The sequence below is a fragment of the Myotis myotis genome, unplaced genomic scaffold (assembly GCF_014108235.1).
Source record: "Myotis myotis isolate mMyoMyo1 unplaced genomic scaffold, mMyoMyo1.p scaffold_m19_p_7, whole genome shotgun sequence".
Lineage (NCBI taxonomy): Eukaryota > Metazoa > Chordata > Mammalia > Chiroptera > Vespertilionidae > Myotis > Myotis myotis.
In genome coordinates this window covers 73,331,604-73,359,393 of record NW_023416379.1, presented here as the reverse complement: position 1 = coordinate 73,359,393, position 27,790 = coordinate 73,331,604, and the positions used below count along the sequence as shown (strand labels likewise).

The 27,790-nt window shown below is 39.3% G+C and overlaps 1 protein-coding gene across 2 annotated transcripts in view; it reads left to right on the top strand.

Moving 5' to 3' along the window:
• PRIM2 (DNA primase subunit 2) overlaps positions 1-27,790 on the top strand; it is a 286,500-nt gene that overhangs the window by 214,639 nt on the left and 44,071 nt on the right. For both annotated transcript variants that reach the window (XM_036317486.1, XM_036317488.1), the window contains one exon: positions 27,436-27,562. In XM_036317486.1, coding sequence (XP_036173379.1) covers positions 27,436-27,562 — 127 coding nt within the window. The remainder of the gene's footprint in view (positions 1-27,435; positions 27,563-27,790) is intronic.

Here is a 27,790-nt window from a genome sequence, read left to right as displayed (position 1 = left end):
AGATCCTAAAAGGGAATATTTTCTATATTGTTTATAGGGCTTATAGTGAGGGAAAGGACAGCTATACATAGGGGCTTTATAGTATTCGAGGCTGTTGATAGATACAAATGAAGTAAACATGTCTTTTTCTTTTTTTAATAGCACTTAGAAAAGATGATTGATGTAGAGTAAATTTGCTATCCTCTGGCATGGTTAAGGCATTTGGAGAAATTTGTCACTATAGAGATGCTAGCATTTATTGAGTCCTGCAGTGTACCCAACACTTTATGTAAATATTCTTATTTAGTCTTCAAGCATTCATCATATGAGAGTAGGTGTTGTGTTATCCAGATTTGCAAAGAGATACCCTGAAACTCAATGAATTCCTGGGTAATTAGAAGTTCTAAGGTTCACAGACCTTTCTGTCTGCTGGGTAGACCATACAGACACTAAATGTGCTTGATGGTAGCATCTTCTTCAAGTGGACAGATGGAAAATAAGAACAGAATATTGAAAGAAACAGAGAAACAGGCATTGCTGAACACCTAGCTAAGTTAGTTATTCTACTTGAGCCCTAAATTAAGCTATGAGGGGGTGTGTGGGGGGGAAATCCCATGATTCCTATTTTTGGAAACCAGTATAATTTTTTAGACTAGAAAGCTTACACATTCATTTCATTAAACTCTGCATATACCAATGTTTTTTAAGGACTGTGAGTGAAAAAATGTGCATAAGGCATTACTCATGACCTTAAGGAAAACAGTCTGTACTAGACTGATGTAACTTCTGTCTTATAATTCAACTACTGAATTACTTTCCAGTGAATTACAAGCTTTTTGAGTGGCAGAGACCCTGGTTTTCCGAAGTTTAAATTTAAGTAACATTTGTTGGACACTGGGAATTCTTTCACATAACTTCTTAAATAAAACACTGGCCTCCTGTAGAGGGTGGGTCAGCCTGTTGGCAGGCAGTCGGACCAGAGCGCAGACCTCATCTGCTCCTTATTAGCTGTGTGACTGAGAAGTCAACCTCTCTCAACTTCAGTTTTCTCATCCCTCAAACAAGGGAGTGATGGAATTGGTGTGGGGTTTACATATGATAGTACTTCTACTATACTGCTATAGCATATAATAGATAATCAATAACATGCCCTCACTTTGGTTCTCATTTATTCTGAGGCTGAAAGGGTTAAGTTCAGTATAGAGCAAGTTCAAGAGATATTATTATATCCACCCAGGGGACCCAGAGAGGGCTTCCTGGGGAAATTGATATGTGAATTGAACCTTGAAAGATGATAGGATTTGAACACACAGCATTGAAGCACATGAGTAGTTCATGATCCATGAGTATTTGTGTAAAGGCTGTTGGGAACCCAGTGGAGGACTTTTATAAACCACGTTTGGCTGAAGAACAGATCTACACTTCAAGTGGGTGAGTCTTATAATGAACCTTTGTAAAGGCCGTGAGCATGTTATTAAAGCTCAGTTGGGAGTATTCCTGCTGGATGCTGAGAAATTATAGGATGGCTTCGTTGCTGTATAGTGATCTTAATACTGGGAAAGAAATTAGAAAATCTAATGAATGGTTATTTGCTTCATGTGTTTCGATTTTCCTTTACAAAGAAAAGAAAATTGGAGGCGAGCGCTGGGATGCGATCTCTTTAGAGTTCAATTTTCTAATGAGTGCCAGCATTCTAACTTTTAGGAAGTCATTTAAAAGATAACTTTTAGGCTTTGAGGTGATACATAGATGATTTAGGTCAGTACCTCTCAAACTGTTTGTGTCACACATTTTTGATACTTGGACTTTTGTGGCGGGTGTAAAAGATTTAAGTTGAATGCATGAACCTTATTGCAGAAATCACTCGGGTCTCCCTTCAGCACCGTGTCATTGACCGCCTGATGTCAGTGTTTCACGTGTTTTAGTGAACTCACATGCTCTTTCCTTTGCTTCAGCTCTACCTCCTGCCTGCAGCAAGTTGTGCCTCTCAGCCTTTGTGAAATGGTATCTAGGGACCTACTCAGTTCAGAGTCCCATCTAATTGATGTCACAATAGCCATTTTTCTTCAGTTGCAGCAAAGATAAATGAACGCTTTGATCAAAATTTGAAAAACTGGTTCAGAAGAGTTCATGGGATACTTCATGGGCTGGATTGACAGCATAGATGTCATAAGATATTCAATATCCCTCAGGCAGTATTCCATTTTTAAAAATATATATTTTAGTGCCCTAGGACACAGCATATTCCTTTTTAAAAAATCTATACTGTCCGGGGGGGGAGGGGGTGTCAATCGGGGAAAAAGGAGACATATGTAAAACTTTAGACCAAAAAAAAAAAAAAAATCTATACTGACTCCTAGGTGAACTCATTCTCTTTTCAGGTCTCTAATGTATATCTCCACCTGCCTCGCCTCCTCTCTGAGATCTAGACCCTGATACTCAGGTGCCTACTTATGAGACTCTAGATCACACACATGCAATAATACTTGAAGCATCTCAAACATAAAGTCTCCAAACTGAGCTCCTGGTCCACCAGCCTACCCCAAACTTCCTCCTCCTCCTCCAGTCTTTTCCATCTCAGATAATGGCACTTCCATTCTTACACTTGATCAAGTAAAAAACCTTGATGTACACAGTCTTTGACTCATTTTTTTCCCTCCTATATCTACACTATCAGCAAATCCTTTTGACTCAACCTTTAAAGTCTATCACTTCTTATCACCCCTACTGCCCCAGTGCTGGTCCCCACCACCACTGTCCCCTGTGGATTGCTGCAGTAGCTTCCTAATCACTCTTCCAGCTTCTCAGATTTGATCAGTGCCAATAGAAGCTGGGGGAAGAAGGGCCACTGTTGAGGCCAATATTTTCCTTGAAAGGATTTTAAAATTCCTTCAAGTCCTTGGACAGGATTTCTCTTAATACCCCATAGAGTTTCATACCCCAGATTTTAAAAATATGTTTTTATTGATTTTAGTGAGAGAGGAAGGGAAAGGGATAGAGAGATAGAAACATTGATGAGAGAGAAACATCCTCTCATCGCTGCCTCCTGCACACCCCCTACTAGGGATCGAGCCTACAACTCGGGCATGTGCCCTGACCAGGAATCCAGCCGGAGACTTCTTGCTCAACTACTTGTATACCTTAAGTATATTACTAATCTTAAAATAAGGAGAATATGAGGACATGCACTCACCTCCAGAAGTATACTGAAATTAATTTCATCTTCTTTTTAATGACTTAGCATGAACTTCAGGATTTGGAGCTGCTGCAGGCTGATCATTAGAAACACCAGTTATCATTGCATAGTAAAGGAAGTGCAGGGTCATAGAAATCTCTGGTTGAGTTATTGTTAGACAAAGCAGCTCTTTCTCTCTTTTAAAGTAAAAAAAAAAAAAATAGTTTATTAAACCTTTCTGGTTATTTTTGTTTCTGAAATTTGGGGCATAAGGTCATCCACAGATATTATGGTTGTATATTTTACTGTGGACTCACTAGCAATGATGGTTGACTGGTGGATTTTATGTATTACTTTAAAAAGGAAAGTTCACTAATTGAGTTTTGTATGTATTTTATTTGACCTATATGTATGTATGTATGTATGTGTGTATATATGCTGTAACTTTTTATATTTTTCCCAACCATGTAAACCCGAGGCCCTTTCCAGCTTAGTGGCAAAGGATAAGATACTAATGAGAATGTCTTTGAGACATAATTATGTAGATTTAAAAGAGTGATGTAGTTTTAATTATGCCCTTTAGCTAGTGTACTTGCATATTAAACTCATTCGTGTCTTAGTGTATTTCCCTCTGAAACTTTGCTTTTCTCAGGCCTTAAATTGCTAATCAGCTCATGGGTATACCTGAAGATTATGTAAGCTAAGTTGAAGACTGCCAAAGAATGTGTTTAAACTATTAATCCAAAATATACAGAAGTTTATAGTTAGGAAAAAAATGGCCCGTGGGCTTCCCTAACCTGTTTGGTTCAGTGGATAGAGCGCCGGCCTGTGGACTCAAGGGTCCCAGGTTCGATCCCTGTCAAGGGCAGGTACCTTGGTTGCGGGCACATCCCCAGTAAGGAATGTGCAGGAGGCAGCTGATCGGTGTTTCTCTCTCATCGATGTTTGTAACTCTCTATCCTTCTCCCTTCCCCTCTGTAAAAAATCAATAAAATATATTTTTTAAAAAAATGGCCCGGGGGTGTATAGAAGCATGCCAACCCACAAGCCTAGAGTTTGTCATGCTTGGTGTACAATGTTCTTCACTGGATCCGTAAGGACGGAATTCCAGCGTTGGATGTGTATATACTTCCCCTCCCTTTCTTCATCCCTAAATGAAAAATTCCCTTTGGTTGTAATGGGTTGAAACATGTAATATATTATTTCCCTGGGGCTATTCTGTTTTAACCCAGGGAACTTGAAGCAAAATAATAATAATATTTTTTAGTTTTTAGGGTTTTTTTTTTTTACCTCTGCTTTTTTGGCTTATTTGTTTATTTTCATTTTAAGCCTCTAGATTTAGCAGAAAAGTAACTACCTTGAAGCTATGAAATGATTTATTCACTTATGGGAAAGTAGTATGAGGCTACCTCAACCCTACTTTGTGGGTGATTTTGTTTTTATTTCTGAGAAGCTAGTGTAGGGAAAATCCTTGGTAAGTCTTAAGGAGAAAGGCTCTGAAAAATCTTTTGAGGCTAACTTTCCTTTCAAAGAGGCAGTAAAAAAAAAAAGAATTTAGAACAGGAATAAGTGAATTTCCTTTATAGGGAGAGATAGTACATATTTTTGGCTTTGCGGAGCATTTGGTTTCCATTGCACCTACTCTGTTGTTGTAGTATGAAAACAACCATAGACAATATTTAACAAGTGGATGAGACGATATTGTTACTGACAAAAAGAGACAGCTGTCTGGATTTAGTCTTTGGGCCAGATATGATTTGCAGGCTCCTAATTTAGAACATGTGCAAACTCAAATCCCCATATTCCCATTACCATATCAAACAATTTTTAATATTTTCCATATTTCATTTATATGTCCCTTTTTATTCTTTTTTACTTTAGCTAAAGTATTTAAAAGCAAATTCTAGACTATGTCATTTGATGCACACTTTTATATCTTTAGAAATTATAAACCTTTTCTTATATAATTATAATACCATATCTTACTACTTGGCAAAATTAACAGTAACTGTTTTTTATAACATCTAATACCCAGATCAAGTCCAAATTTCCCCAATTGCATATATATATATATATATATATATATATATATATATATATATATATGATCTACTTTAGGTCATATGTTACATTGACTGTTGTGACATAAATCTCTGTTAGTAATCCTTTACTTACCTCTCCTTTTCTTTCTTGTTTGTTTTCTTTAGTCTATAACTTGAAGAAATGAACCAGTTGTTTTGTAGAATGTTTCACATTCTCAATTTATTTGTCCCCCCCCCACCATGGTGTCATTTAATTTGTTACCATATTTCCAATTTTCCTGTAAGTGGAGATAGCTTAGGAACCTTTTTGCCAAGAATCCTTCATAAGTGGTACTTGGTATTTCATATTGTGTCACATCAGTAGCCTGAACATTCCACTGTAAGTTCCCCTTCACCTTTTCATCGAGTGGTTTTATCCATTGAATCAGCTTTCCCAAATCAACCATCTTATTTTCATGTCTACATTTATTAGCTGGAATTCTTCAGTGAAGAATGTTCTCTAGTCATCGTGGGCACTTGGTTACCCTGAAATACAGTTCATAGGGAATATTATTGAATCTCATTTTATAGTTTGGGATTGAGTCTAAGAAAGTTTAAATGAATTATCTAAAGTCACAGAACTAGTAACCTCCATAGCTCAGAACAAAGTGAAGTTTTTGATACCAGTTCTAGTTATCTCAGATGCAATACCAGTGGGAGCTAGAAGACTGACATCATAAGTTCTTTGTTCAGAAGTTAAAGGGTGAGAAATCGACATTGAGGATAATTTCCCTTTCCTCTTTCTGCCCCCCACCCCAATAAATCCAGGGAAGAGAGGTAGTTTTATCTGATAAATTACAGAGACTTTTCTGGAGCAGCTGAGTGCTAAGAAATCAGATTGCTCTGATGCATACCTCTACTCTACCACTTAGCAGCTGTATCCCAACTTTGGCCAGTTTCTTAACCTTCCCATGTGGTAGGTTTCTTATCTGTAACATGAGGATCCTGCGAGTATCTGTCTTAAAAGGTTATTGTATGGATGAAATAAAGTTGCTACAAGGAGAACAATCCCATGAAAAAATAAGCACTCAATGCCATCTAGCATTTCAGAAGTAAAACTGTCCCAGACCTACACCTTTACTTCTACTAGTCATCCAAACTGAGCATTCGAAATAACGTAGTAATTGTTAGGAAAACAATATTATGTTGTGCTGTTGATGCAAAAAGTGATAGCATGTTAGTATTCAGAAGGTCTTATTTGAAGGTCTAAGAAAGAGCATGAACCTAAAGAATCAAAACTGTGGAAGCTGAACTTCTAAAACTTCTATTAACTGCAGAGAGACACTGTTTTAAATTTTAGTTACACACATAGAATTAGTTATGTAGTGAACTTTGTGGATAGTGATTGAATGGTGAAGGCCTGGAGTGGGGGCAGGGACAGGGTGGAGGGGGTCAATGGAGGAAAAAGAGGTCATCTGTAATACTTTCAACAATAAAGATAAATTTAAAAAATAAAAATAAAATGTAAAAAAAGATATATGTAATCTGTATGTTCTGAATTTTAGATTTTTTTATGTTGGATTTTTTTTTTTTTTAAACATGAAGAATACTTCTTTATGGAATTTTTTTCTTTTCTTCTTCCCACAACCCCACCTACCTTTTTGGAGTCTTAATGCTTCTCTCAGAGCACAGTAGGAAAAGCTGTCAAATGCATTATACTTTTAACAGGATGTGAAATACTTTATCGTATTATAGATGGTATTATTATATTTAAATTGTGTTTATAATCATCTTAGTTGTATTTGTGGGCTTTTTAAAGACACCTTTGAAGAGTTCCCTTTAGCACAGTATTTTTCATCATCTTATAAGGCAATGGAATTCATAATTGTACTAAAGACCCGGTGCATGAATTCATGTACAGGTGGGGTCCCTCGGCCTGCTAGCCATTGGAGCCAATCAGGAGGCCCGGCTGGCTGGAGGGAGGGGTTGTGGGAGGTTGGCCAGCTGGGGGGAGGAACCCAGGGAAGTTGGCTGGCTGGCTGGGGAGAGGGACTGCGGGAGGTTGGCCAGCTGCCGGGGGGGTGGGGGGGGGCGAGGGACTGTGGGTGGTTGGCTGGCCATGGGAGATTGGCTGTGGGAGTGCACTCACCATCAGGGGGCAGCTCCTGCATTGAGCATCTGCCCCCTGGTGGTCAGTGTGCTCATAGCAACCGGTGGTTCGGTTGTTCAGTCACTTAGGCTTTTATATCTATAGATTGTTCAAGATACTGTTAAAGTCTGTTAATAACTTCATCATTTTGCATTTTTAAAAAAATTTTTTTTTTTATTGATTTCAGAGAGGAAGGGAGAGGGAGAGAGATAGAAACATGAGTGATGAGAGAGAATCATAGATGGGCTGCCTCTTGCTCACCCCATAGGGGATTGAGTCTGCCACCCGGGCATGTGCCTTGACTAGGAATTGAACCATAACCACCTGCTTCACAGGTCGATGCTCAACCACTGAGCCACTCTGGCTGGGCTTGCATTATTTTCTATGGTTCATATTTTAACACTGTGCCAAAGGTATGCATGTGAATGCACTTGGTTTGATCATAACTGTTTCAGTTTGTTCATAGCCATTTCTTCTCTGATATTTGTACACTATTATAAAAGTCTTTTCACTATATATTTCTTGAGTTGTCACTTATCTTTGAGCCATATTCAGAAGGACAGTTGTGATATAGATATGTGCTATATACTTCATTTAACATTTTTCTGAGTATTTGAAAGTGCTTTGCATTGGCCACATGAATCAGAATGGGTATAGTTAGTCCAATTTCTAGTTGTATAGGTAGGTACAGGTTTTTTGTTTTTTTTTTAAAGCAGTAACAATAGATTTTTAAAGCAGTTCAAATAAAGAAAAATGTACATAAAATTCTATTCTTTTATTTTTAATCCTTAGCTGAGGGTATGTTCACTGATGTGTGTGTGTGTGTGTGTGTGTGTGTGTGTGTGTGTGTGTGTGTGTGTGAGAGAGAGAGAGAGAGAGAGAGAGAGAGAGAGAGAGAGAGAGAGAGAGAGAGACATCTCTGTGAGAAACATCAATCTGTTGCCTCGAGCAAACGCCCAACTGGGGATTGAACCCACAATCTTTCTGGTATATGGGGCAATGCTCCAACTAACTGAGCCCCCTGCCCAGGGCCAAAATTCTATTCTTATGAAGATATGAAAGGAATAATAAAGATAAATGTGTGATTAAATATGAAGATCGAGGAGCTATCCAGTCTTCAAGAGGGCGTGCCTGTCCAAGTACTTTGTTGCAGATGCAAGTATTTCAAGTACTGACCAGGCCTGAGTGTTGGAAAGAGCACCGGATCTGAAGCTAAAGCACAGACCAGGCCCTTGAGTCTGCTTTGGGAGCTCAAAAAATTATTTGCTATCTTTGGGCTTCTGTTTTCTCCCCTACAGTAGGGAGAAAATAGTACCTGCTTTGTGTGTGTATGTGTGTGAGGATCAAGTGCTAAGTAAGCTTCTTGGAAGTGAAAATTCTTTCTAAAGTGTGGATTGTTAGTGTATGAAAGTTAGGATATGCTGCATTGGTTATGAGGGAGCACAGTGATGATAGTTCGGTTCTATTAAGATTTGACCATTTGATTCATTTTATGATCTTGATCAAGGTACCAACCCTCACCCAGATCTGCCTTGTGCCCTCGTCTGTATATAAGATAATAATTCCTGTTTTGCATTGGTTCTTGTGAGTTGCAGCAATCGTGTCTGTAGCTTCCACTGTCATTTACTTACAAAAATTATTGCTAGTTAACCAGTACTCATTTTGTGCACATTAATGTGAAGGAAAATAACTGAGCCCTTTTGGTAGAAGGAGGACATTGTAAGTATTAAGAACATGTGATATTTGCGGAAAGTATCCGTTTCTAATCATTTTCTTTTCTAAGGTATAGAATTAATTAAAAATCAATGTTGTGAAATTAAGTAAACATTATTGATTTTCCTTGAAACCAAAACATTGATGACGATAATAAGGAAGTTCTAAGCTTAGATTTTCTTTATACTTACAGTCTTTCCTTTCTCCCTGAATGCTGTCATCTACTGTATTCATTACTCAGACTTTTTTTAAAAAAAAATCAGGGTTTGAACACCAAGTTATAGAAGAAAAAGTATAATTAAATGAGAAAAACTTGTCAAGTTCATTTTCTGCCGATGAATTCTAAGGTGAACTCATAAGCCTCCAGCTTTCGTTTCCATTCTCACTCTTAGCTCTGGTGGACTCTGTTAGTTATTCTTGCCCATTATTTTCTCGTGGATGTGGAAATGAGTAGTGTGTGCATGAGAAGCCATCGCCTTAGTTCATTAACTCATTATGGCCGCTGCTGAGCCAGGGTGACATCTTTAAGAAAGGTAATAGAAGCACTTGTCTGGAGAGTGTTCGGATCAAAGTTAACCGACGCAAAAGAGCTGTGAATAAGCTTCTTACATTCTCCTGTTTTAGATAGGTTTGCAGTACCAATCAAATGCCTTTGTTTCAGCTTTTTTATTTAATCCTTGGTATCATGGAGTAGAAAATGATTTCTTACCATTTCTTTTGGGATTCCTAATTGACAAATATCTTTAATTTCCTTTTAGAATTCATTAACTTGATAATGTCTTGGACATCACAGTTCTTCTTTTAAAAAATCTTTATTGTTGAAAATATTACTTATGTCCCATGACATCACATTTCTTTCTTTATTCTTTGAGGGCTTTCTCTTGGTATCTATAAACAGCATTCTTTCTCTAATATTAAGATAATTTTTCTGATTGTAAGTATTGTAAAATACTTGGATCCTTAACATTGAAAGGATTGATTCCTTCCTGAGGACTCTAATGAAAGGGTTTTTGAAGGCTTTCCAGGTTGTCCTAGATGAACTGTAAAGATTCATAAAACCTATAAAACTGCAATTAAGCTAGGAGGAAAATAAACGATGCCATTCAACATATTTTCAATAATTGAATTCATTTCATGATTGGAATTAAAGCATTGATATTTTTATTAGAAAAAAAAATAGTGTCCTACATAATAATTACAAGCTAGGTGTGGCCCTATGACTGTGTTTCATGGTCTCTAATTCACAATGGCTACTATGCTCTCAGAATGTCAAATCATGACAATTTTTGAAAAATGGTGTAAAAGTGTAGGTGTTACTAATAGCAAAATTGATGTAACTTTATACTTATATAAAGTGCATCTAATCTTATAATTAAGATAACTTTGTATAGCTATTTGTGCTATACACAATTTATGAATAGTATAACCTAGAAAATATAAGAGACGACTATGATACCTACTTGTCAGACTTGTAAATAGGAGGAGTAATCATACTTGGAAAATATTGTTAGGTGCTGGTTAAAGTTTATATTTCAGGTTTATAACACATTAATTTGTCTTGAAAAATTATATTTTCAGAACAGGTACCTCCTAGTTACTCAGAGCTGACTTCAGACCACTGACTAGCAGTGCAGGCTTCATTAAGCAAGTTGCTTTATTCCTCTGAACCTCAGTTCCCACATCTGTAAAATGCTAGTGAAGTCCTTTTTATACTATTGATAGGATGGAAACAGAATAAAATATGCAGCACAGTACCTAGACCAGAGTAAAAACTCAATAAAAGGCAACTATTACTGTGATTAGAAAACAACTTTTGCCAGAAAGTAAACCACCAATGTTGGGATGTGACTTCAAGATTATTGTTTCATTTAAGTGTTGGAATTACTATTTCCCGAGGAAGGAGGAGACCTAGTTCAGTTTTTAGTGGAGATTTCAGAAAACTGTAAAGTTTGTTACTAGTTAGGTTGTAAAGCTGAGGAGCATTTTTTAAAATTGAAAATGCTTCCTTCAAACCAGCATCGTTCTTTTAATTTTTTTTTTTTGCCCCAAGATATTCACAATGGCAATTTACACATAGAATTTTATTGGAAAAGAAAAGCTGTTTGATTTACATAATGATAAAATAATAAAGAAAGCGAGCGTTCCTCTAAGTCTTGTGTATTGAGGTTTCAAAAACCCAAATAAAAAATACATGAAAAGCATTTTCTCATTTTTTTTAACCTTCCATTTATTCCCCTTCAGAACACGTGCCTAAACTTAGAATTTCACTGCATTATTAGTTTGTGTTTGAAGATGGCAGAATTAGAAATGACATTTCTTCTTCAAATTAGTATCAAAGCAAAAGTTCATAAATATCAATGAGGTAATGAATAAGAATGATGGTTGTTTTCCCCCCATGACCTCCCTGCCATGACAGACCACACAGCAGTGAGAAACACAATGAAAGTCAGGCTCACAGCACCAAAAATTGGTTTGGGGACTCCAGCACACTTGGCAAATGTATAGTCATTTCAAACTGGGTTCATAGTTTCTAAAACTTCAAATGAATAATCCCATCTCCTTTGTGGGAGGAGTGGTAACGGGCAGTGCGTGTGAACTCTGAGTCACCGGAACGGAGCTGTCTCCAACCCCAGCCAGCCCTGGTTTTGCCTTGGTGTCACTGTATTTGTTGAAATGTTTTTCTATATTTGTTGTATCACTTTGCATCTCCAAATAGAATTTTTAAAACCTATATTTTTGTTGTTGTTGTTGCTAATCATTACTGGAGGATATTTTTTCCATTGATTTTTAGAGAGGGCAGAAGGGGGCGGGGGAGAGAGAAGCATCATTGTCAGAGAGACCAGAAACATCGATTGGTTGCCTCATGCACGCACCTCAACCCCGACCGGAGATTGAACTTGCAACCCAGGTACATGCCCTTGATTGGGAATTGAAACCATGGCCCTTCAATCTATTCAGTTGCTCTAACCACTGAGAACACTTGTCAGGGTGCAAAAACCTAGCTTTTTTAAAACTATACCTTTTACCTTCTGCCTTCTTTCTTCAATGTCCAGTATAGTTCTCTTCAGTCAATTTCTTTAAGAAAAAAGAAAAGTTTAGTTAATGAACAAGATGCTGTCCGTGTCGTACTGCAAGAAGAGAAGAAAAGACAGATTAAAGCGCCTTTTCATTTTGCTTTGCTCAATCCCCAGCTGAATGGAATAGTGCTGAGCGGCAGCCAAAACCATGGACTTTGAGATTACTTGTTTCAATATTGAATGAAGGCTTAGCCGAGAGAGATGAAGAGATGGGTTTTAGGGCATTATTTTCCCTGAGTGGAATTCGGGTGACTTTCCTTTGCACATTGTGTCACCTCAATTTTGGAGCTAAACAGCTTGGGCTTGTTGGTCGGGTAGCTTAATTTTACAGGTTTGTGGGATATGATGTTTTCATAACAGAAGGGAAGAGTAGGTAATAACCCTCTGAACCTTTGAGGAATTGAGTTCTAACAGTTCATTGTACATTTACATGTGATTTTATGTGTATACCTGTGGAATTTCATGTATAATTTTTGAAGATCCTTGCTATCAAGGACAGTGGGCATAAAGCAGAAAGATTTAAGGAAATGGAGAGAAGTCCCTGCTATCACATGCACTGTCCAATTGCATTTAATACGTTAAGGAAGAGAAACCTAAGCCACATGATGAGTACATTCATTGCCTAACGTGAGCCAGAGCAGCAAGATTTGTGAAATGAGAGTTGTTTATATTATAGAATAAAACACATTCTTCAGCTTATATATAAATCATGTAATATTACCTACCTGATGAAAAGGTTCTCATTAGTGCCTAGTAAAGTTTCCAAAGTGGTATTGTGCTTTTGTTTCTTCAGAAATAAATTAAGTGCATCAACTTGATTTGAGAATGATTAGTATTCAACAAATTACTCTTTAAAGCTGCACATCAAAATATTATTCCTGTAATTTTATGCGTGTGATGTTTCTCATTACTGTTCTGCTCATTTGTGTGCCATACGGGACACCAGAGGTGGCTTTCAAATCTTAAAGAAAATTAATCTACATATTGAGTTGCTGGTAGACTTGTGATTCTATAAACTGTCGTATCAGAGTGCCATTTTTAGATTTTTACAGCTATCTCCAGCTTTCCTTTTTTAATTTTTATTATCTTGTCATTTAAATCACTAAGTTCAAATTAATGTATGCTAAGAGTTCTTATTTCAGGAATAGCTTTTCTTTGAGAAACAGAACAGAAAATGATACTTTATAGTAAATGCTTAATTTATGACATGAAAACTGGAAAAGATAGATACTCCAGAATGTTTTTGTAGCAGAGCGGTAATTTGAAGCAGTGTGTGTGTGTGTTAGGGGGAGAGGTGCTTCACATAATTATCTAGTAACTATCTCAGTAAAATAACAAGCAACTGACTTTTTAAAAAAAGTTTCTAAATGTGACATAGCATAAGAAAAAAGCTAAATGAAGGGGAAAAGTGCCTAATGTAGTTAAATGCCATAAGAACATATTTAGGAATACACATATGTAATATTTCTGTATAGTTGGTGCCAGAGACATGTTGTGATGAACTGGAGTCTTTAGTTGTTTTCTCGACTCTTCTGCGGTGGCTTTGGAGGAATAATCCAACTGTTCCTCAGTTATTTTAGCTATAACATGGTGATTGTGGCGCTGAGAACGGTCTTGCAAATGCATTTAAAGCCAGATGCTTCTCTTCTGTACAAGAGGCTATCCTTAATTTCCTAATAATTACTTACAGGCAGTGTCAGGGAAAGGTCATCCCAGTCACCACCACCACCACCAGTGGATGTTGATTCAGTGCCTGCCATCACTGCGCAGGAACGGGGGCATGAGACCCCGCTGCTCGCTCTGCGACGGAGCAGGGCCAACCGCCGCCCCTCCACTCACTCTGCTCTGCTCCTTTTCTAGAAAGAGCCATTTTTCTAGCTCGGCCCAGAGGAGAGGCTGTGAAATGAACAATTAAAGCTTACTATTCATTTGATAAGTATTAGATGAAACCACAAGGAATTGCCATTTATGTAGATAAAAAATGGCTAATGCCATGGCAATCGCATCTGGTCCCAGTTAGTGCTTACAGAGCCACTAGTATGTGCCAGGCATTGTTGTAGAACAGCCGTGGGCAAACTACGGCCCGCGGGCTGGATCCGGCCCGTTTGAAATGAATAAAACTAAAAAAAAAAAAAAGACCGTACCCTTTAATGTAATGATGTTTACTTTGAATTTATATAAGTTCACACAAACGCTCCATCCATGCTTTTGTTCCGGCCCTCCGGTCCAGTTTAAGAACCCATTGTGGCCCTCGAGTCAAAAAGTTTGCCCACCCCTGTTGTAGAAGCTAAAGGCACAGCAGTTAGCAAAATAGACAATCCCTGTCTTCCTGAGGGTTGCATTCTGGTGGTTGTCCAGGCACTCCTCTCTCACTCTAGACTCAACATCTATCCACTGCTTTCTCTCTGTGTCCACTTGAGTTCCAAATAGGCATTAGACCAAGCTCCTGATGAATAAACAGTACACTTAGATCTTATCTGCTTTGCAGATAGAAATCACAGGTTGAAGGATCTTGAATGCATGAGCTAGCCCAAGGTCTCTCTCTCTCTTTCTCTCTCTCTGTGTGTGTCAAGATAATAGAGCCAATAAACAAGGCGGTAATTTCTAAGACACCAAATGGTGATTTTTAGCTACTGAATTTTAAATGCACCCAGACATGGAAATGGAGCTTGGGAGACTGCTACACACACCTAGGATGTATTTGCTCTTTCTAATACATTGCGACAAGCTATTCTGTATCCTTCACTACACATGGTAAATAGCCAAGACGTGTTATGATTCCGCGAATGAGCTCTGGATGGGGAATCAGCAGAGCTAGATTGGAGTTTCAGATTTGCCGTTGAGGAACTCTGTTATTCAGTTGTCCATCAGGAAATATAATAACTGTTTATACATGCTTCAACAATGTGGTGAAAGTAAATGAGATGATTACCAAGTCGTTTGAAAATTCACTCTTTAGAAAGGTGAGAATTGTATAAAAGACGTAGGGAATTGCTGCTGGAGGAATGGACGAGTAGAATTCCTCCGTTATTCGTGAGAGTGGGGTTCTTGAGGCACTGCTGAAATAACAATTTTCAGAAGCCCCACGGGAGGATGATTTTATTGGTGTGGAGTTACATTTCTCTGGTTCCAAAGTCCCCTGCCCTTTAAGCCAGTCCTGGAAAAGGGTCAGCTGGGGTTTCAGCAAAGCCAGAAACAAGGCCAGTGTCCAGAGCTTTCTTTCCATGTTGCAGCCAGGTGTGTAGTTCAGCATCCAAGCTAATTAAAGTCCGTTAGTCCACACGCGGAGCCCAACATGACTGTGTGCCACGTGGGCGCAGGGATGTGTAACCCCAGCCACAGGGGAGCTGGGACTTCCAGAGAGAAGAGAGGGAGAGTTTACTTCTTTGCTTAGAAGTTTAAATATTCAGGTTTTTAGCTATTGCAATGGCCACACCCATGCTGGGCACTAAAGCTGTATAAATGGCATGACTGTATCTAGTCTTCCCTTTCCTCCTTTCCCATGCAATAATAACCAGGTTATTACAGTGGGAACATAATAATTTTCATATTCATAGTTTAATGTAAACTATGTGTGTTTTTTTAAAAAATTATCTTTATTGTTGAAAGTATTACAGATACCCCCTTTTTACCACCTACCACCCTGCTCCCGCCCCCTCCCCAGGCCTTCACCACACTTTTGTCTGTGTCCCTGGGTTATGCATTAATGCATATGAGTTCTTTGGCTAATCTTTTCCTGCCCCTTTCCCCCTACCCCCCACTTCTTCCCTGTGAGATTTGTCAGTCTGCTGCATGCTATGTGTGTTTTTATTTGTTTTTGTTTCCCTTGACTAAGGTATTACAGGCTTCAACATTTTGTTTTGAACAAAACTCTAAAAACTTTGTTTTGAAATGTCTCAGACTATCTCATTAGTCTTTGCTCAGTAACAGATTACTCTCCCCATGTTCATTATAATATATCACCGATAGATTGATTTTTAAATTACATTCCTGTAAATGGATATATAAAAGATTTGTTATGCTACTTAAAGTATCTTCTAACATTTAAAAATATGTGCTTAAAAAAAAGCATTTTTCTGGTTTATCTTGTCATCCTTTTTCTCTTAGCATGTCCCTTATATATAGTTAATTCAAAAGAATGGCATGGCAAAGTGAATTTACTTTCTTAATGAGATAGCACATCCAAGTTGAGAAGCAAACAGATATCCTGAAGCTATACAATAAGTTTACATAGCCTTCCCTCAGTAGAGCCTTCTTCCTGCATTGCTGAGAACACAGTCCATCAATAATTCAATTTAATTACATTTGGTTACAAGAAAGCAGCCACTTTGTTTTGAGACTTTAATTCTGATGCCTGTGAGTAACGTATCAATAAAAGGGAAAAGGGGGAAGTATTTCTCTTCTGTCATGAATATTTTATTATTTCTCAGATATTTCCCTGGAGTTTGATATGCTTTTCCTTTGTATTAAATAATATTTATATATTGGTTATATAGATAAGTGGTATAATGTTATGAGACAAAACAGCACTAAAATAAATTTGAAAATTCACTTAAGTTTCTGTGCTAGGTACCTGTGAATTATATAAGAAAACACCTATGCCTGTTGGACAACCTTTGTAACAAATTTACCTTTCTTATGCTTTATGTTGGGAGCGTAGCAGTCTGTTCTATTTTGTAGAGTTCTGCAAGACTTGCTAGATGTTACAGTAAATTAAAATGGCTTTACTTAAATATACAGTAATTTGCCCTTTATTATGATGATGCTGGAAAGCCTTTTGTTTCCCTCCCTTAAACCACATATTTTAAGCAAATTGAAAATTATCACTAAGTTCTAATAGCAGGAGCTATTTTTAGAATTGTTGCCACTTTAAAATTTTAATCTAGTTTCAGAAGAGATGACCTATGTTTACTGGATGAGAAATGCTTGTGCATGTGTTTATCATAACAGGGTAGAAAGAATATGAACTTTGAGCAAGTCATAAAAAGATTTCAGTCCTGACACAACATTCTACTTTATCATTCCAAGTCTCAATTTTCCAGCCTGTAAAATGGGGATAATGACACCAATTTCGAAGGGTTGTTAAGAGAATCAAAAAAGATAATCTGTGTTATGCCTAGTCCACTGCCTGGCACGTAAACTTTTTGTTTTTTAAAAATTGGACTTACAGAAAAGTTGCAAAAATAGTACCAAGAGTTCCATATACACTTCACCCAGTTTTCCCTAATATTAACAATCTTACATAGCTATTACACTGTTATCAAAATCAACAGATTCCCAACAGTGCAATACTGTTAACCAGAGACTTACTCAGATTTCACCAGCTGTCTCACTAATGTCATTTCATGGCTCCAGGATTCACTCCAGGGTTGAGCATTGCGTTTTGTTGTGTCTCCTTAATCTCTTCCCGTCTGTGACAGTTTCTTAGTCTTTCATGACCTTGATACTTTTGAAGGGTACTGGTCAGGTGGTTTTGTCTTGTTTGTTTTGGTTGACTGTCTCTCACTTTGGGTTTATTTACTGTTTTCTCAGGATTAGATTGAGCTTACGCATTTTTGGCAAGAAGACCACAGGAGTGACGTTCCTTCTGATTGCATCAACATCAGGGGCATATGACATCAACATAACTAATTACTTGATCACTTGGTTAAGGTGGCGTCTGCTGGGTTTCTCCACTGTAGAGTTACTATTTTCTCCTCAAAATGTCTTGGGGGAGATGCTTTTAGACTGCGTAAATGCCCTGCTTGCTAATTTGGCATCCCTTGGAGGCCCTTGCCTGCAGCTGTTATTAATATGGTGGCCTAATGGCTATTTTCTCTTCCTTGTCCTCCTATATTTATCCATTAGAATTTTTCTGTAAGGAAAAGCTGTTCCCTTTCCCCCATTTATTTATTCAGATACTTATATCAGTAGGTACTCATGGGTAGTCTGAATTAAACATGTTATAATTCAGTGCTATTGTTTACTTTGTTGCTCAAATTGTTCCAACTTTGGCCTTTGGGAGCTCTTTCCTGTTGGTTGCTTCCGGAACCTTTGACACGCCCCATCCTCTTTTTTGAGTAAGTCCTCTTGGCAGCCCGAGATGCTCCAGTTCATGTTGTGTTTTCCCTGCCTTGGTCTTAGAATCAACTTGTTCTCTGAAAAGCCTTGTAAATTCTCTTTAAAAATAAATTAGCCATTTCTCACCCCACATACCTTTTCTAATTCTTGACATACTATTTTGGGAATTCCTCTTTTGCTCTCCTTCAGATGCAGCCTTAGGAAATGTAGTCTTACCAAGTGGAATCTGTTGGTTTCTAATCTTTGGAGAGAAACAAAACACACGCCTATGATAGAAGGCAGCAAACAGATCTTCAGTTTATCCCTGAAATTGTAGAGGAATAAGTTGGCTTGTTACTGTAAATTAAAACTGTATCTCATGCCATTTGTCATTTTGGGGTATGATACATTTGCCTACCATTTATTGCTAGCTTTTAAAATCTAATGTAATTGTCTTTTTCGGTCATCTCTTATGTAGCCAACTTAGATGACTAGAAGATGACATATAATCTAATAAGTGAAATATCTCACTATATTGTGATGACTTGGAAAAATTAATTATTTTAGCAGTTCATTTTTAGAGTTACTTTGGAGCTAATTTTATAATTATGATGGTGCTAAAGTGTGCTAAAGATGGTTGTTGTTTTGCTTATTTTAGTAGAGAATCTGACTCATTTCTGGCATTCATAGAAAAATGTTTATTTTACTATGCTATGAATAACCACTAGAGGGTGGTCATGGGTAACCAATTACTCCACTTGCAATTTATTCAAGATATTCTGACACTAAAAGATTAGCATAAAGAAAGAGAGAGGAATACCTGCAGGTGGAATAAAAATAAAACTGGACTGAAAATACTAATATCAACAAAATTCAGTACAAGGAGAAAAGTACTATGCAGGACAAATATGTGCTTATAAAACGTACTTCACCAGGAATAAATGATAATTCTGAACCTTTATGTACTCAGAAACATATAATTGAAATACATCAATATATATGTAAATATTTAAATGTTTATAATAAAAAATATTTAGGTATTTAACATTTGTAGGAGTAGGGGATTATATGTTTGTAATCATCCTGATAGCTCTTCAAAACCTTAGACTTATTCCATACAACATATGTATAAATGTGTTTGTGTGTATAATATATATGCATATATATTATAGTTGTGAGTAGTACTTTGAAACATATTTTTAATGATCAAACTAGATCCTTATGTGGAGAAAAAGGAACACTTGTGCACTGCTGGTGGGAATGCAGACTGGTGCAGCCACTATGGAAGACAATATGGAGTTTCCTTAAAAAACTGAAAATGGAACTCCCATTTGACCCTGTGATCCCACTTCTAGGAATATATCCCAAGAAACCAGAAACACCAATCAGAAAGGATATATGCACCCCTATGTTCATAGCAGCACAATTCACCATAGCTAAGATCTGGAAACAGCCTAAGTGCCCATCAGTAGATGAATGGATTAGAAAACTGTGGTACATCTACAGGATGGAATACTATGTTGCTCTAAAAAGGAAGGAACTCTTACCATTTGCAACGTCATGGATGGAACTGGAGAGCATTATGCTAAGTGAAATAAGCCAGTCAATGAAGGAAAAATACCACATGATCTCACTCATTCATGGATAATAGAGACCATTATAAACTTTTGAACAATAATAGATACAGAGGCAGAGCTGCCTCAAACAGATTGTCAAACTGCAGCGGGAAGGCCGGCGAGGGTTGGGGGGCAGGAGGTAGGGGGTAAGAGATCAACTTAAGGACTTGTATGCATGCATATAAGCATAACCAATGGACATAAGACACTGGGGGATAGGGGAGGCTAGGGGACTGTCTAGGGCGGGGGGATAAAATGGACACATATGTAATACCCTTTGTAAAAAAAAAAATTAAAAAAACAAAAAAACAAAAACAAACAAACAAACAAACAAAAAAACAAACTAGACCCTTAAAATTCCATTGCAATAGGAATTTATAGAAAATACTCACTCTGGATTAAAGTTGCCAGATATGGCAATCTAGAAAAGCAAAGTCTGGGGGGAAAAAGACAAAAAATTGTGTGAAAATAAGTAAATAGGATTAAATGAATCTAGCAGAAGTTGAATAAATTCACATTTAATTTTTACTTCAAAATGTTTGTAAAAATCCACTCTTATATCTGTGAAGAAGAGGAGGCCTTTTCCTTGGAGACTGGAAGCTCTGGTCAGCGTGCTTCTGTGCAGTCTTTGAATGAGGCTTGGCTGGTGTTTTCCGTTGGCTTCCCTTGTTTTCAGTGAGTGAAAGGACCACTGTATTCAAGCTGAGCCAGCTCCCCTCGGACTAGAGCATCCCACCTCCGGCAGCCAGCGCCTGCGATTTTTCTGGTGGTGCCTGCTTTATGTTGGCTCTTTTCCTACCAGTGAGGTAGTGACTAAATTGACCACTTCTTAGGAGTTACTAAATTGTCTTTTAGGCTCTAAGTATGTGATTCAGTAAATGCATTTTAAGGGATGAAGGATTGTTTGTGGTTTCTGTCTTCAAATTTAGGCAAAGTTCATTTGGAATCTGAATACATTTTCACTGTTATGTCAGTGTTGTTATCAGTGAATAAAGAACACTTTTCTAAAACAAGCTTTTCAGGTGAGATACTGAAAGTTCTATCACTGATATGACCTTTTCTTAATATCAGACACAGTAGCTGAACAGATAGCCAATTAAAATGACGTACACAACTCTTCCAGCCCATTTCCTCCCGGTTGAATTGTTGAGGCCTCCATTTAAGTAATAATGTTGTTACAGTGTTTAGTGATAGGAATCTGCTAAATCTCTTGTCAGTGAAAGTTAACAGAGTAATTAATATAAGATTAGCTTTCAGTCCTCTGGTAGGGACAAGCCAATGACCATACAGTACAAAAAAATATTCTTAACAGTTGACCCTAGTAAATGTTTAGTGAGCAGCTATAGTATGGTAGGCTTTGTGTTCAGCATTTAGGCTACAGACTGGATGGGAGGTGTTAGATACAGGGAATTCAGGGCTTCTTTCCCCAACTCACATTGCAACTTAGGGTTAGCCCTTGCTTTCTATGTAATAACTAGAGGCTTGGTGCATGAAATTCATGCACACAGGGAGGTCCCCTCAGCCCAGCCTGGACCCTCTCCAATCCGGGACCCCTCAGGGGATGTCTGACTCCCGGTTTAGGCCTGATCCTGGGGATCGAGCCTAAACTGGCAGTCAGATATCCCTCTCACAATCCGGGACCACTGGCTCCTAGCTGCTCACCTCCCTGCCTGCCTGATTCCCCCTAACTGCTCCCACTGCTGGCCTGGTCACCCCCAAATGCCCCCCTACTGGCCAGGTTGCCCCCAACTGCCCCCTCCCCCGCCAGGCTGGTCACCCCTGCCTCCCCTGCTGGCCTGGTTGCCTCTTACTGCCCCCCTTGCCAGCCTGGTTGCCCCCAACTGCCCCCATGCCAGCCTGGTCGCCCCTCACTGCTCCCCTCTTCTGGCCGGGTCACCCCTCACTGCCCTCCCCTACCCTCCCCATCCCTGCCTGCCCCAACTGCCCCCCTGCCGGCCTGGTCACCCCATGCAGCCCACTCCTCAGTCGTTTGGTCAGCCCTCACTAACCCCCCTGCTGGCCTGCTCGCCCCACGCAGCCTGTTCTGTTGTTTGTTCTGTTGTTTTGGTTGTGACAGTCACTTAGGCTTTTATATATATATACAGATAGCTGTGCTAGATGATGTCTAAAGCCTGTTCCAGCTCTTAACTCATGATTCTGGTAAGGAAGCTAAATTTGCTAAAGCCCCAGATGGAGTTGCCAGTTAAATAAGTGATCGGCCCTACCAGAGTGGCTTGGTTGGTTGAGGATCATGCCATATATGAAAGGTTGCTGGTTCAATTCCTGGTTAGGGCACATGCCTGGGTTGTGGATTTGATCCCTAATCAGGGAGTGTGTGTAGGAAAGGCAACCAATCGATGTCCCTTTCCTTCTCTCTCTCTAACCATATCCTCGGGTGAGGATCAAATACATAAACAATGGTGTGTTCTGCATTCTTTTCTCTCCATTTTTCATACTCTTTTTTCTCTGACTTTGTTCTCCAGTTCCTGACCATGTCCCCAACTCGAATATTATAGAGGAGGACTACCCAGCGTGCCTGGCATGCACAAACACTGTTTAGTGTTTTGTATTGTTTTTTATTTCAAATATGTAACTTCAAATTTGCCAGTTTTGTGATTCTAAAATTATGATAAATTAGAAAGCAAATAAATAATCTGCAAGTGGTTTATTAGACTTACCATTTCTTTTGGGAGTAGACAGCTTTCTCTGGTTTTCACTAGAATCAGAGTCATTTTGTTTTACTGTGGTTTGCTCTGACTTTCATCTGTCCCTGAAGGAGCTGAGTGACAGTAGGGGAGCAGCCTACAGTTGAAGGCTTGCCTTGGGTAACTGACAGTTGCCTATATTTATTTATTTATTTTTCCATCTATAATATTGTAGCATTTTCTAAAAAAGCAGAGGACTAAGATTTTAACTCCAGCTTTTCCACTGGGATTACTTATTCCTAAGTAATTCAAATAACTATTCAGTTGATCTCTTGAAACCTTAATTTCCTCATTTATAAAATAGGGAGACCTAACTTCTATACCTTACAAGTAGTAAAGGGTCTAAAAATCATCACTGTCACTGCTAAGGATCTGTACAAATGTAAACTATAAGTATTGGAACATCACTGTTACTTTTATTGTTAATAACAGCATTGCATTTGTACTAAATTCTGCATTAAGAATTTATAAGTGACATTCTTTATTTAATGTCTGACCTAATAGATACAGTTATGATGTAGATCACACAGACCCCAGTCATGGATGACCCTCAGACCTTGTTTTCTGAGTCTACTGGGTACAGTCTTAGGGTCCAGAACATGGAGAAGAGAAACGACAGCCGCTGGCCCACACGCCACTGGTATCCTGAGCAGAAAGCTCCCCACTTTCCTCTGATGATATGGCAGGTTTCTTCATACACAGCTGATGTTTCTCTTGATCTGTTAGCTTCACCGAAAGTGGTCTGCTTAATCAATGATCTTATCTGATCACATATGATCATTTTATTTAATACTTTTTCGGTGGGTTTTGGCATTTCACGATTTCCTTTTCATTTTCTAACCAAGTGGTTAATCCCAATTTAAAAATTTTAGCTAGACCCTGCCTCAGGGGAAATTTGAGGGAAAGAAAATCTGCTCATTCTAGAACTGAAAATGTTCTCCCTGACTACAGGGAAGGGGATTAGGATGTGAAGATGGAGAACATATGTCCTGCTCTTTTTGGACAAAACCAAAGGGGAGGAAAATACCCTGTTTTTCTACTCAAGTTCTCCAGCTGGTGCCCGTAAATTAGACTGACAAAAGATGGATTTACAAGAGAAAAACAAACAGATGTGCCTGCTTTCTCACTTTTCTTGAGTTCCATTGGTAACATTGTGCCCTTGAAAATAATTCACTGCTGACTTTGGCAGAAATGCAGATGGTGTGTTGCCAGCGCCACAGCTGGGATGGCAGGACTAATTTGGGAGGTCACACACTGCCACTCACCCACCTTCTGACCAGAGCGGATTTGCTGGCATTCCTGTCACTGAAAGGAGTAGGATGGAGGAGCCAAAATGGGAAAGTGTGCTCTTCACTTAGTTCCCACACAAATACTTGGAGATGTTCCTTTAAGTTGTGGGTATGGACACGTAGACAGTGTTCTCTCAAGAACATCTCACAGTAAATGCACCCTCTCTGCAATGCTACAAAAGTTAGCCTGTCTGAAAACTAGAGAGGGGACCACTTGTGTTCTTGATAAGCAGATAGTCTGAAGGCTCAGTAAGGTCCAAATTTTAGGCATATATACACACAGACAGCAGGTAAATAAATTGGAAAGGAGAGGGAGGTGAAAAAAATACTAATTTAGCTTTGTGTCCTTTCGAGAGAGTAGCTTTCCATTACTTTAACAGAATAGCTGACCAAAAAGTTCTTTCAGTGTTTTCTGACGAACATACAGAAATCTTGTATCTATTTAAATTCACTTCAGACCTAAAAGTTTGCACAAAGTGATTGACTGTGGCTAATGCTTATGACTTACAAAACAAACAGAAGTTGTTTGTAAAAGATGCTTGCTGGAACTTCTAAATGTTCTTGTTTTCACCGGTGAAATTTAATGTTGGTTTGAGAGTTTGTCTTCTTTTTTGAAAGTTGTTTTTAGGTTGAAATGCCTTTGTTTTCCTGGTTGTAGATTTCTACTGGCAGATAGGTAGTTGTGAAGCCATAAACTACTGATTATTGAAAATTTCAGCAGTCTTTTTAAAAATAGAAATTGATAAGCTGATTCTGAAATTTATATGGAAATTCAAGGACATCGAATAGCCAAAAAAATTTTGAAAAAGAACAAAGCAGGAGGCCTTACAGTCTTAGATTATCTGAATTTGAGGTTTAACGCTAAAGACTTTGTAATGAAGACAGTGTGGGCCCTGGCTGCATGGCTCAGTTGGCTGGAGTATGGTCCCGCACACAAAAAGGTTGCAGGTTGATTCCCAGTCGGGGCACACACCCAGGTTGTGGGTTTGATCCCAGTTCAGGGAGCCTGCGGAAGCAACAGATTGATGTTTCTCTCTCATATCTCTCTCTCTCTCTCTCTCTCTCTCTCTCTCTCTCTCTCTCTCTCTCTCTCTCTCTCTCCTTTCCTCTAAAACAAACAAACAAAAAAGACAGTGTGGCACTGACAGAAGGATAGACATGTAGATCCCTGATACAGTACAGCATCCAAACACAGACCCACACATTTATGGTCAAATTTGACAAGGGCACCCAAGTGATTTAGTAAGGAATGGGAACAGCGCTTATCCCACGGGGATGACGGGTATTAGGGAATAAGATATCCCAAAATATGCCGCTTTGGCATAGGGATTATTTTGACCTAAAGGCACTTGAGAATCAGCAGATGCAGGAAAAGCACTTTACCTCCCCTAGCTGCCTAAAATTAAAGTACAAACTTCCCCTTTACATAAAGAAAATACACATTTGTAAAGATGTGTCTATATCCTCAATCATCTGGCTGCCTCTTTGAGTTTTTGTAAGACACCCATGTGTGAGTTGCACATATATATGTAATTAAAGTGTGTGTTGTTTCTTGTTGGTCTTTTAGTAGTTTGCGTCATGGGCCCCAACAATTGAACCTAGAGAGGAGAGAGAGGGGAAAAGATCTTGCCTCCCCTATCAGGAATAAAAAAGATTTGGAACTCCTACCTCACACCACACACAAAAATTAGCTTGAGATTAATCAGGATCCAGACTTAAAAGCTAAAACATGACACCTTCTAAAGGACAGCATAGGGGAGTATTTTTGAAATCTACATTAGAGAGGACACAAAGAGCACTAGCATAAAGAGTAGACAAATTGGATTCATCAAAAGTAAAAACATCTGCTTATCTTATCTGAAGACTAGAGGCCTGATGCACAAAATTCATGCACGCGTGGGATCCCTATGGCCTGGCTGGCAATCAGAGCTGGGCCAATCAGCGTTTGAAGGCCCCAGCAGGGCCGGGAGAGGAGACGACAGTCACCGGGTCAGCATGGAAAAAATGGATGCTGACACTGCCACTGCGCGGTTCCCCGCCACCCCCTTCCTCCTTCCCTCACCACTGCACTACACTGCGGTGGGTGGGTGGTGGGCCATTTGGGGCCTGCCGGCTGGGGGGGAGGGACAGAATGCAGGGGGTTGGCTGCTGGCCCGAGGAGGGAGCCGGCCCTCAGCCTCCATGAGAAAGGGGCCATGCCACCGCCACCCACCCCCGGTTCCCCATCCCAGCCTGGGGCCCGAAGGCCCCAGTTGGGTCAGGAGAGGAGGCGATGGTCACCAGGCTGGGCACTGAAGGAACGGACGCCTGACGCTGATGCCACCACCACACGGTTCCCCGCCTCCCCCATTCCTCCTTCCCTTGCCACAACACTGCCACCACGGCAGGCGGGCAGTGGGCTGATTGAGGCCTGCCAGCTGGGGGGAGGAACAGGGCATGGGAGGTTGGCTGCCAGCCCCAAGGAGGAAGCCAGCCCTTGGTCCCCCTGAGAAAGGAGCTGCGTCCGTCGCCACCCACCCCCAGTTCCCCATCCCAGCCTGGGGCCCTGTCCCCATCAGCGATCGGGGACTGGCAGCCAGGGGGACGGACCATGGGAGGTTGGCCGGCCAGGGGAGGTTGGCTATGGGAGCGCACTGACCACCAGGGGGCAGATCCTGTGTTGAGCGTCTGTCCCCTGGTGGTCAGTATGCATCATAGCAACCGGTTGTTCCAGTTCTAATGGTCGCTTATGCTTTTATATATATCAATACCAAGAAGATAAATAGACAAGCCATATACTGTGAAAATATCTGTAATACCTATGCAGGCATACCTCCCTGTATTGCACTTCATAGATGTTGTGTTTATTATAAATTGAAGGCAAGACCCTTCACCAACAAAAAAATTAAGAGTGCCTTTACTGCTATGTACTCATTTTATTGCAGTGGTCTGGAACCTGACTCACATTATCTCCAAGACGTGATGTATCTGACAAAGGGCTTGAGTCCAGACACTGTGAAGAATTCTTACAGTGGAATAATTAAAAGAAGACAATCCTGTTTTTTTAAATGGGCAAAAGATTTGAATAGATACTTAATAAATAAGGCATATCACTAACCAAAAAAGACCTATGAAAAAGTACTCAGCAGTATTAGTCATCAAGGAAATGCAAAAGGAGATATCACTACCCATTTCTCAGAAAAACATTGTAACTAAAAGAAATACCCATAATTTGGGGGGAATTTGGAACTTACATGAATAGCTGGTGGGGTCTACAGCAACTCTGGAAAAAACAGTTGGCAGCAATTCCACTCCTACGTATTTATCCAAGAGAAATCAAAATATATGTCCACAAAATCATCTATCAGAATGTTCATGGCAGCTTTATTGATAATAGCCCCAAACCAGAGTAGCTCAGGTATCCATCAGTAGGAAAACTCAGCAACAAAGGAACAAACTCCTAATACATGCAATGACATGTGATGAATCTCAAAAACATAAATAGACATTTTTATTTGTATCATAAGGGACCCAAATGATGTGTGTGATCTGAATGTACATCTGCCCATGAATGCTGAATTTGTTTTAGAAAATATCACTCTTTGCTCTTTGGTTCTAGCCGATTACTGACACCACGCCTACAATATTGGCTTACTTTTGTCTCTCTCTTTTTTTTTTTTCCCCTTCAACCAGTTTGATAAAGGCTACTCTTACAATATCCGTCACAGCTTCGGAAAGGAAGGCAAGAGGACAGACTATACACCTTTCAGTTGCCTGAAGATTATTCTAAACAATCCGCCAGGCCAAGGGGATTATCATGGTAAGTGCTTCCACTTGACATGTTTGTGAAGTACAGAAACCCAAGAGCTCAGTGGGAAACGCTGAAACAGTGTGATGGCGTTTTGCATCACTGACAGGAACTAGTTTACAGCGTATGCCAGTCATCAGTGTCAAGCCAGAGCCCCATTACTCTTCTGCCGGTTTGTCTTGTCACTGAACTAGGTCAGGCAAGAGAACGTCATGCAGCTGCGCTGCTGTCTGTGCCGGA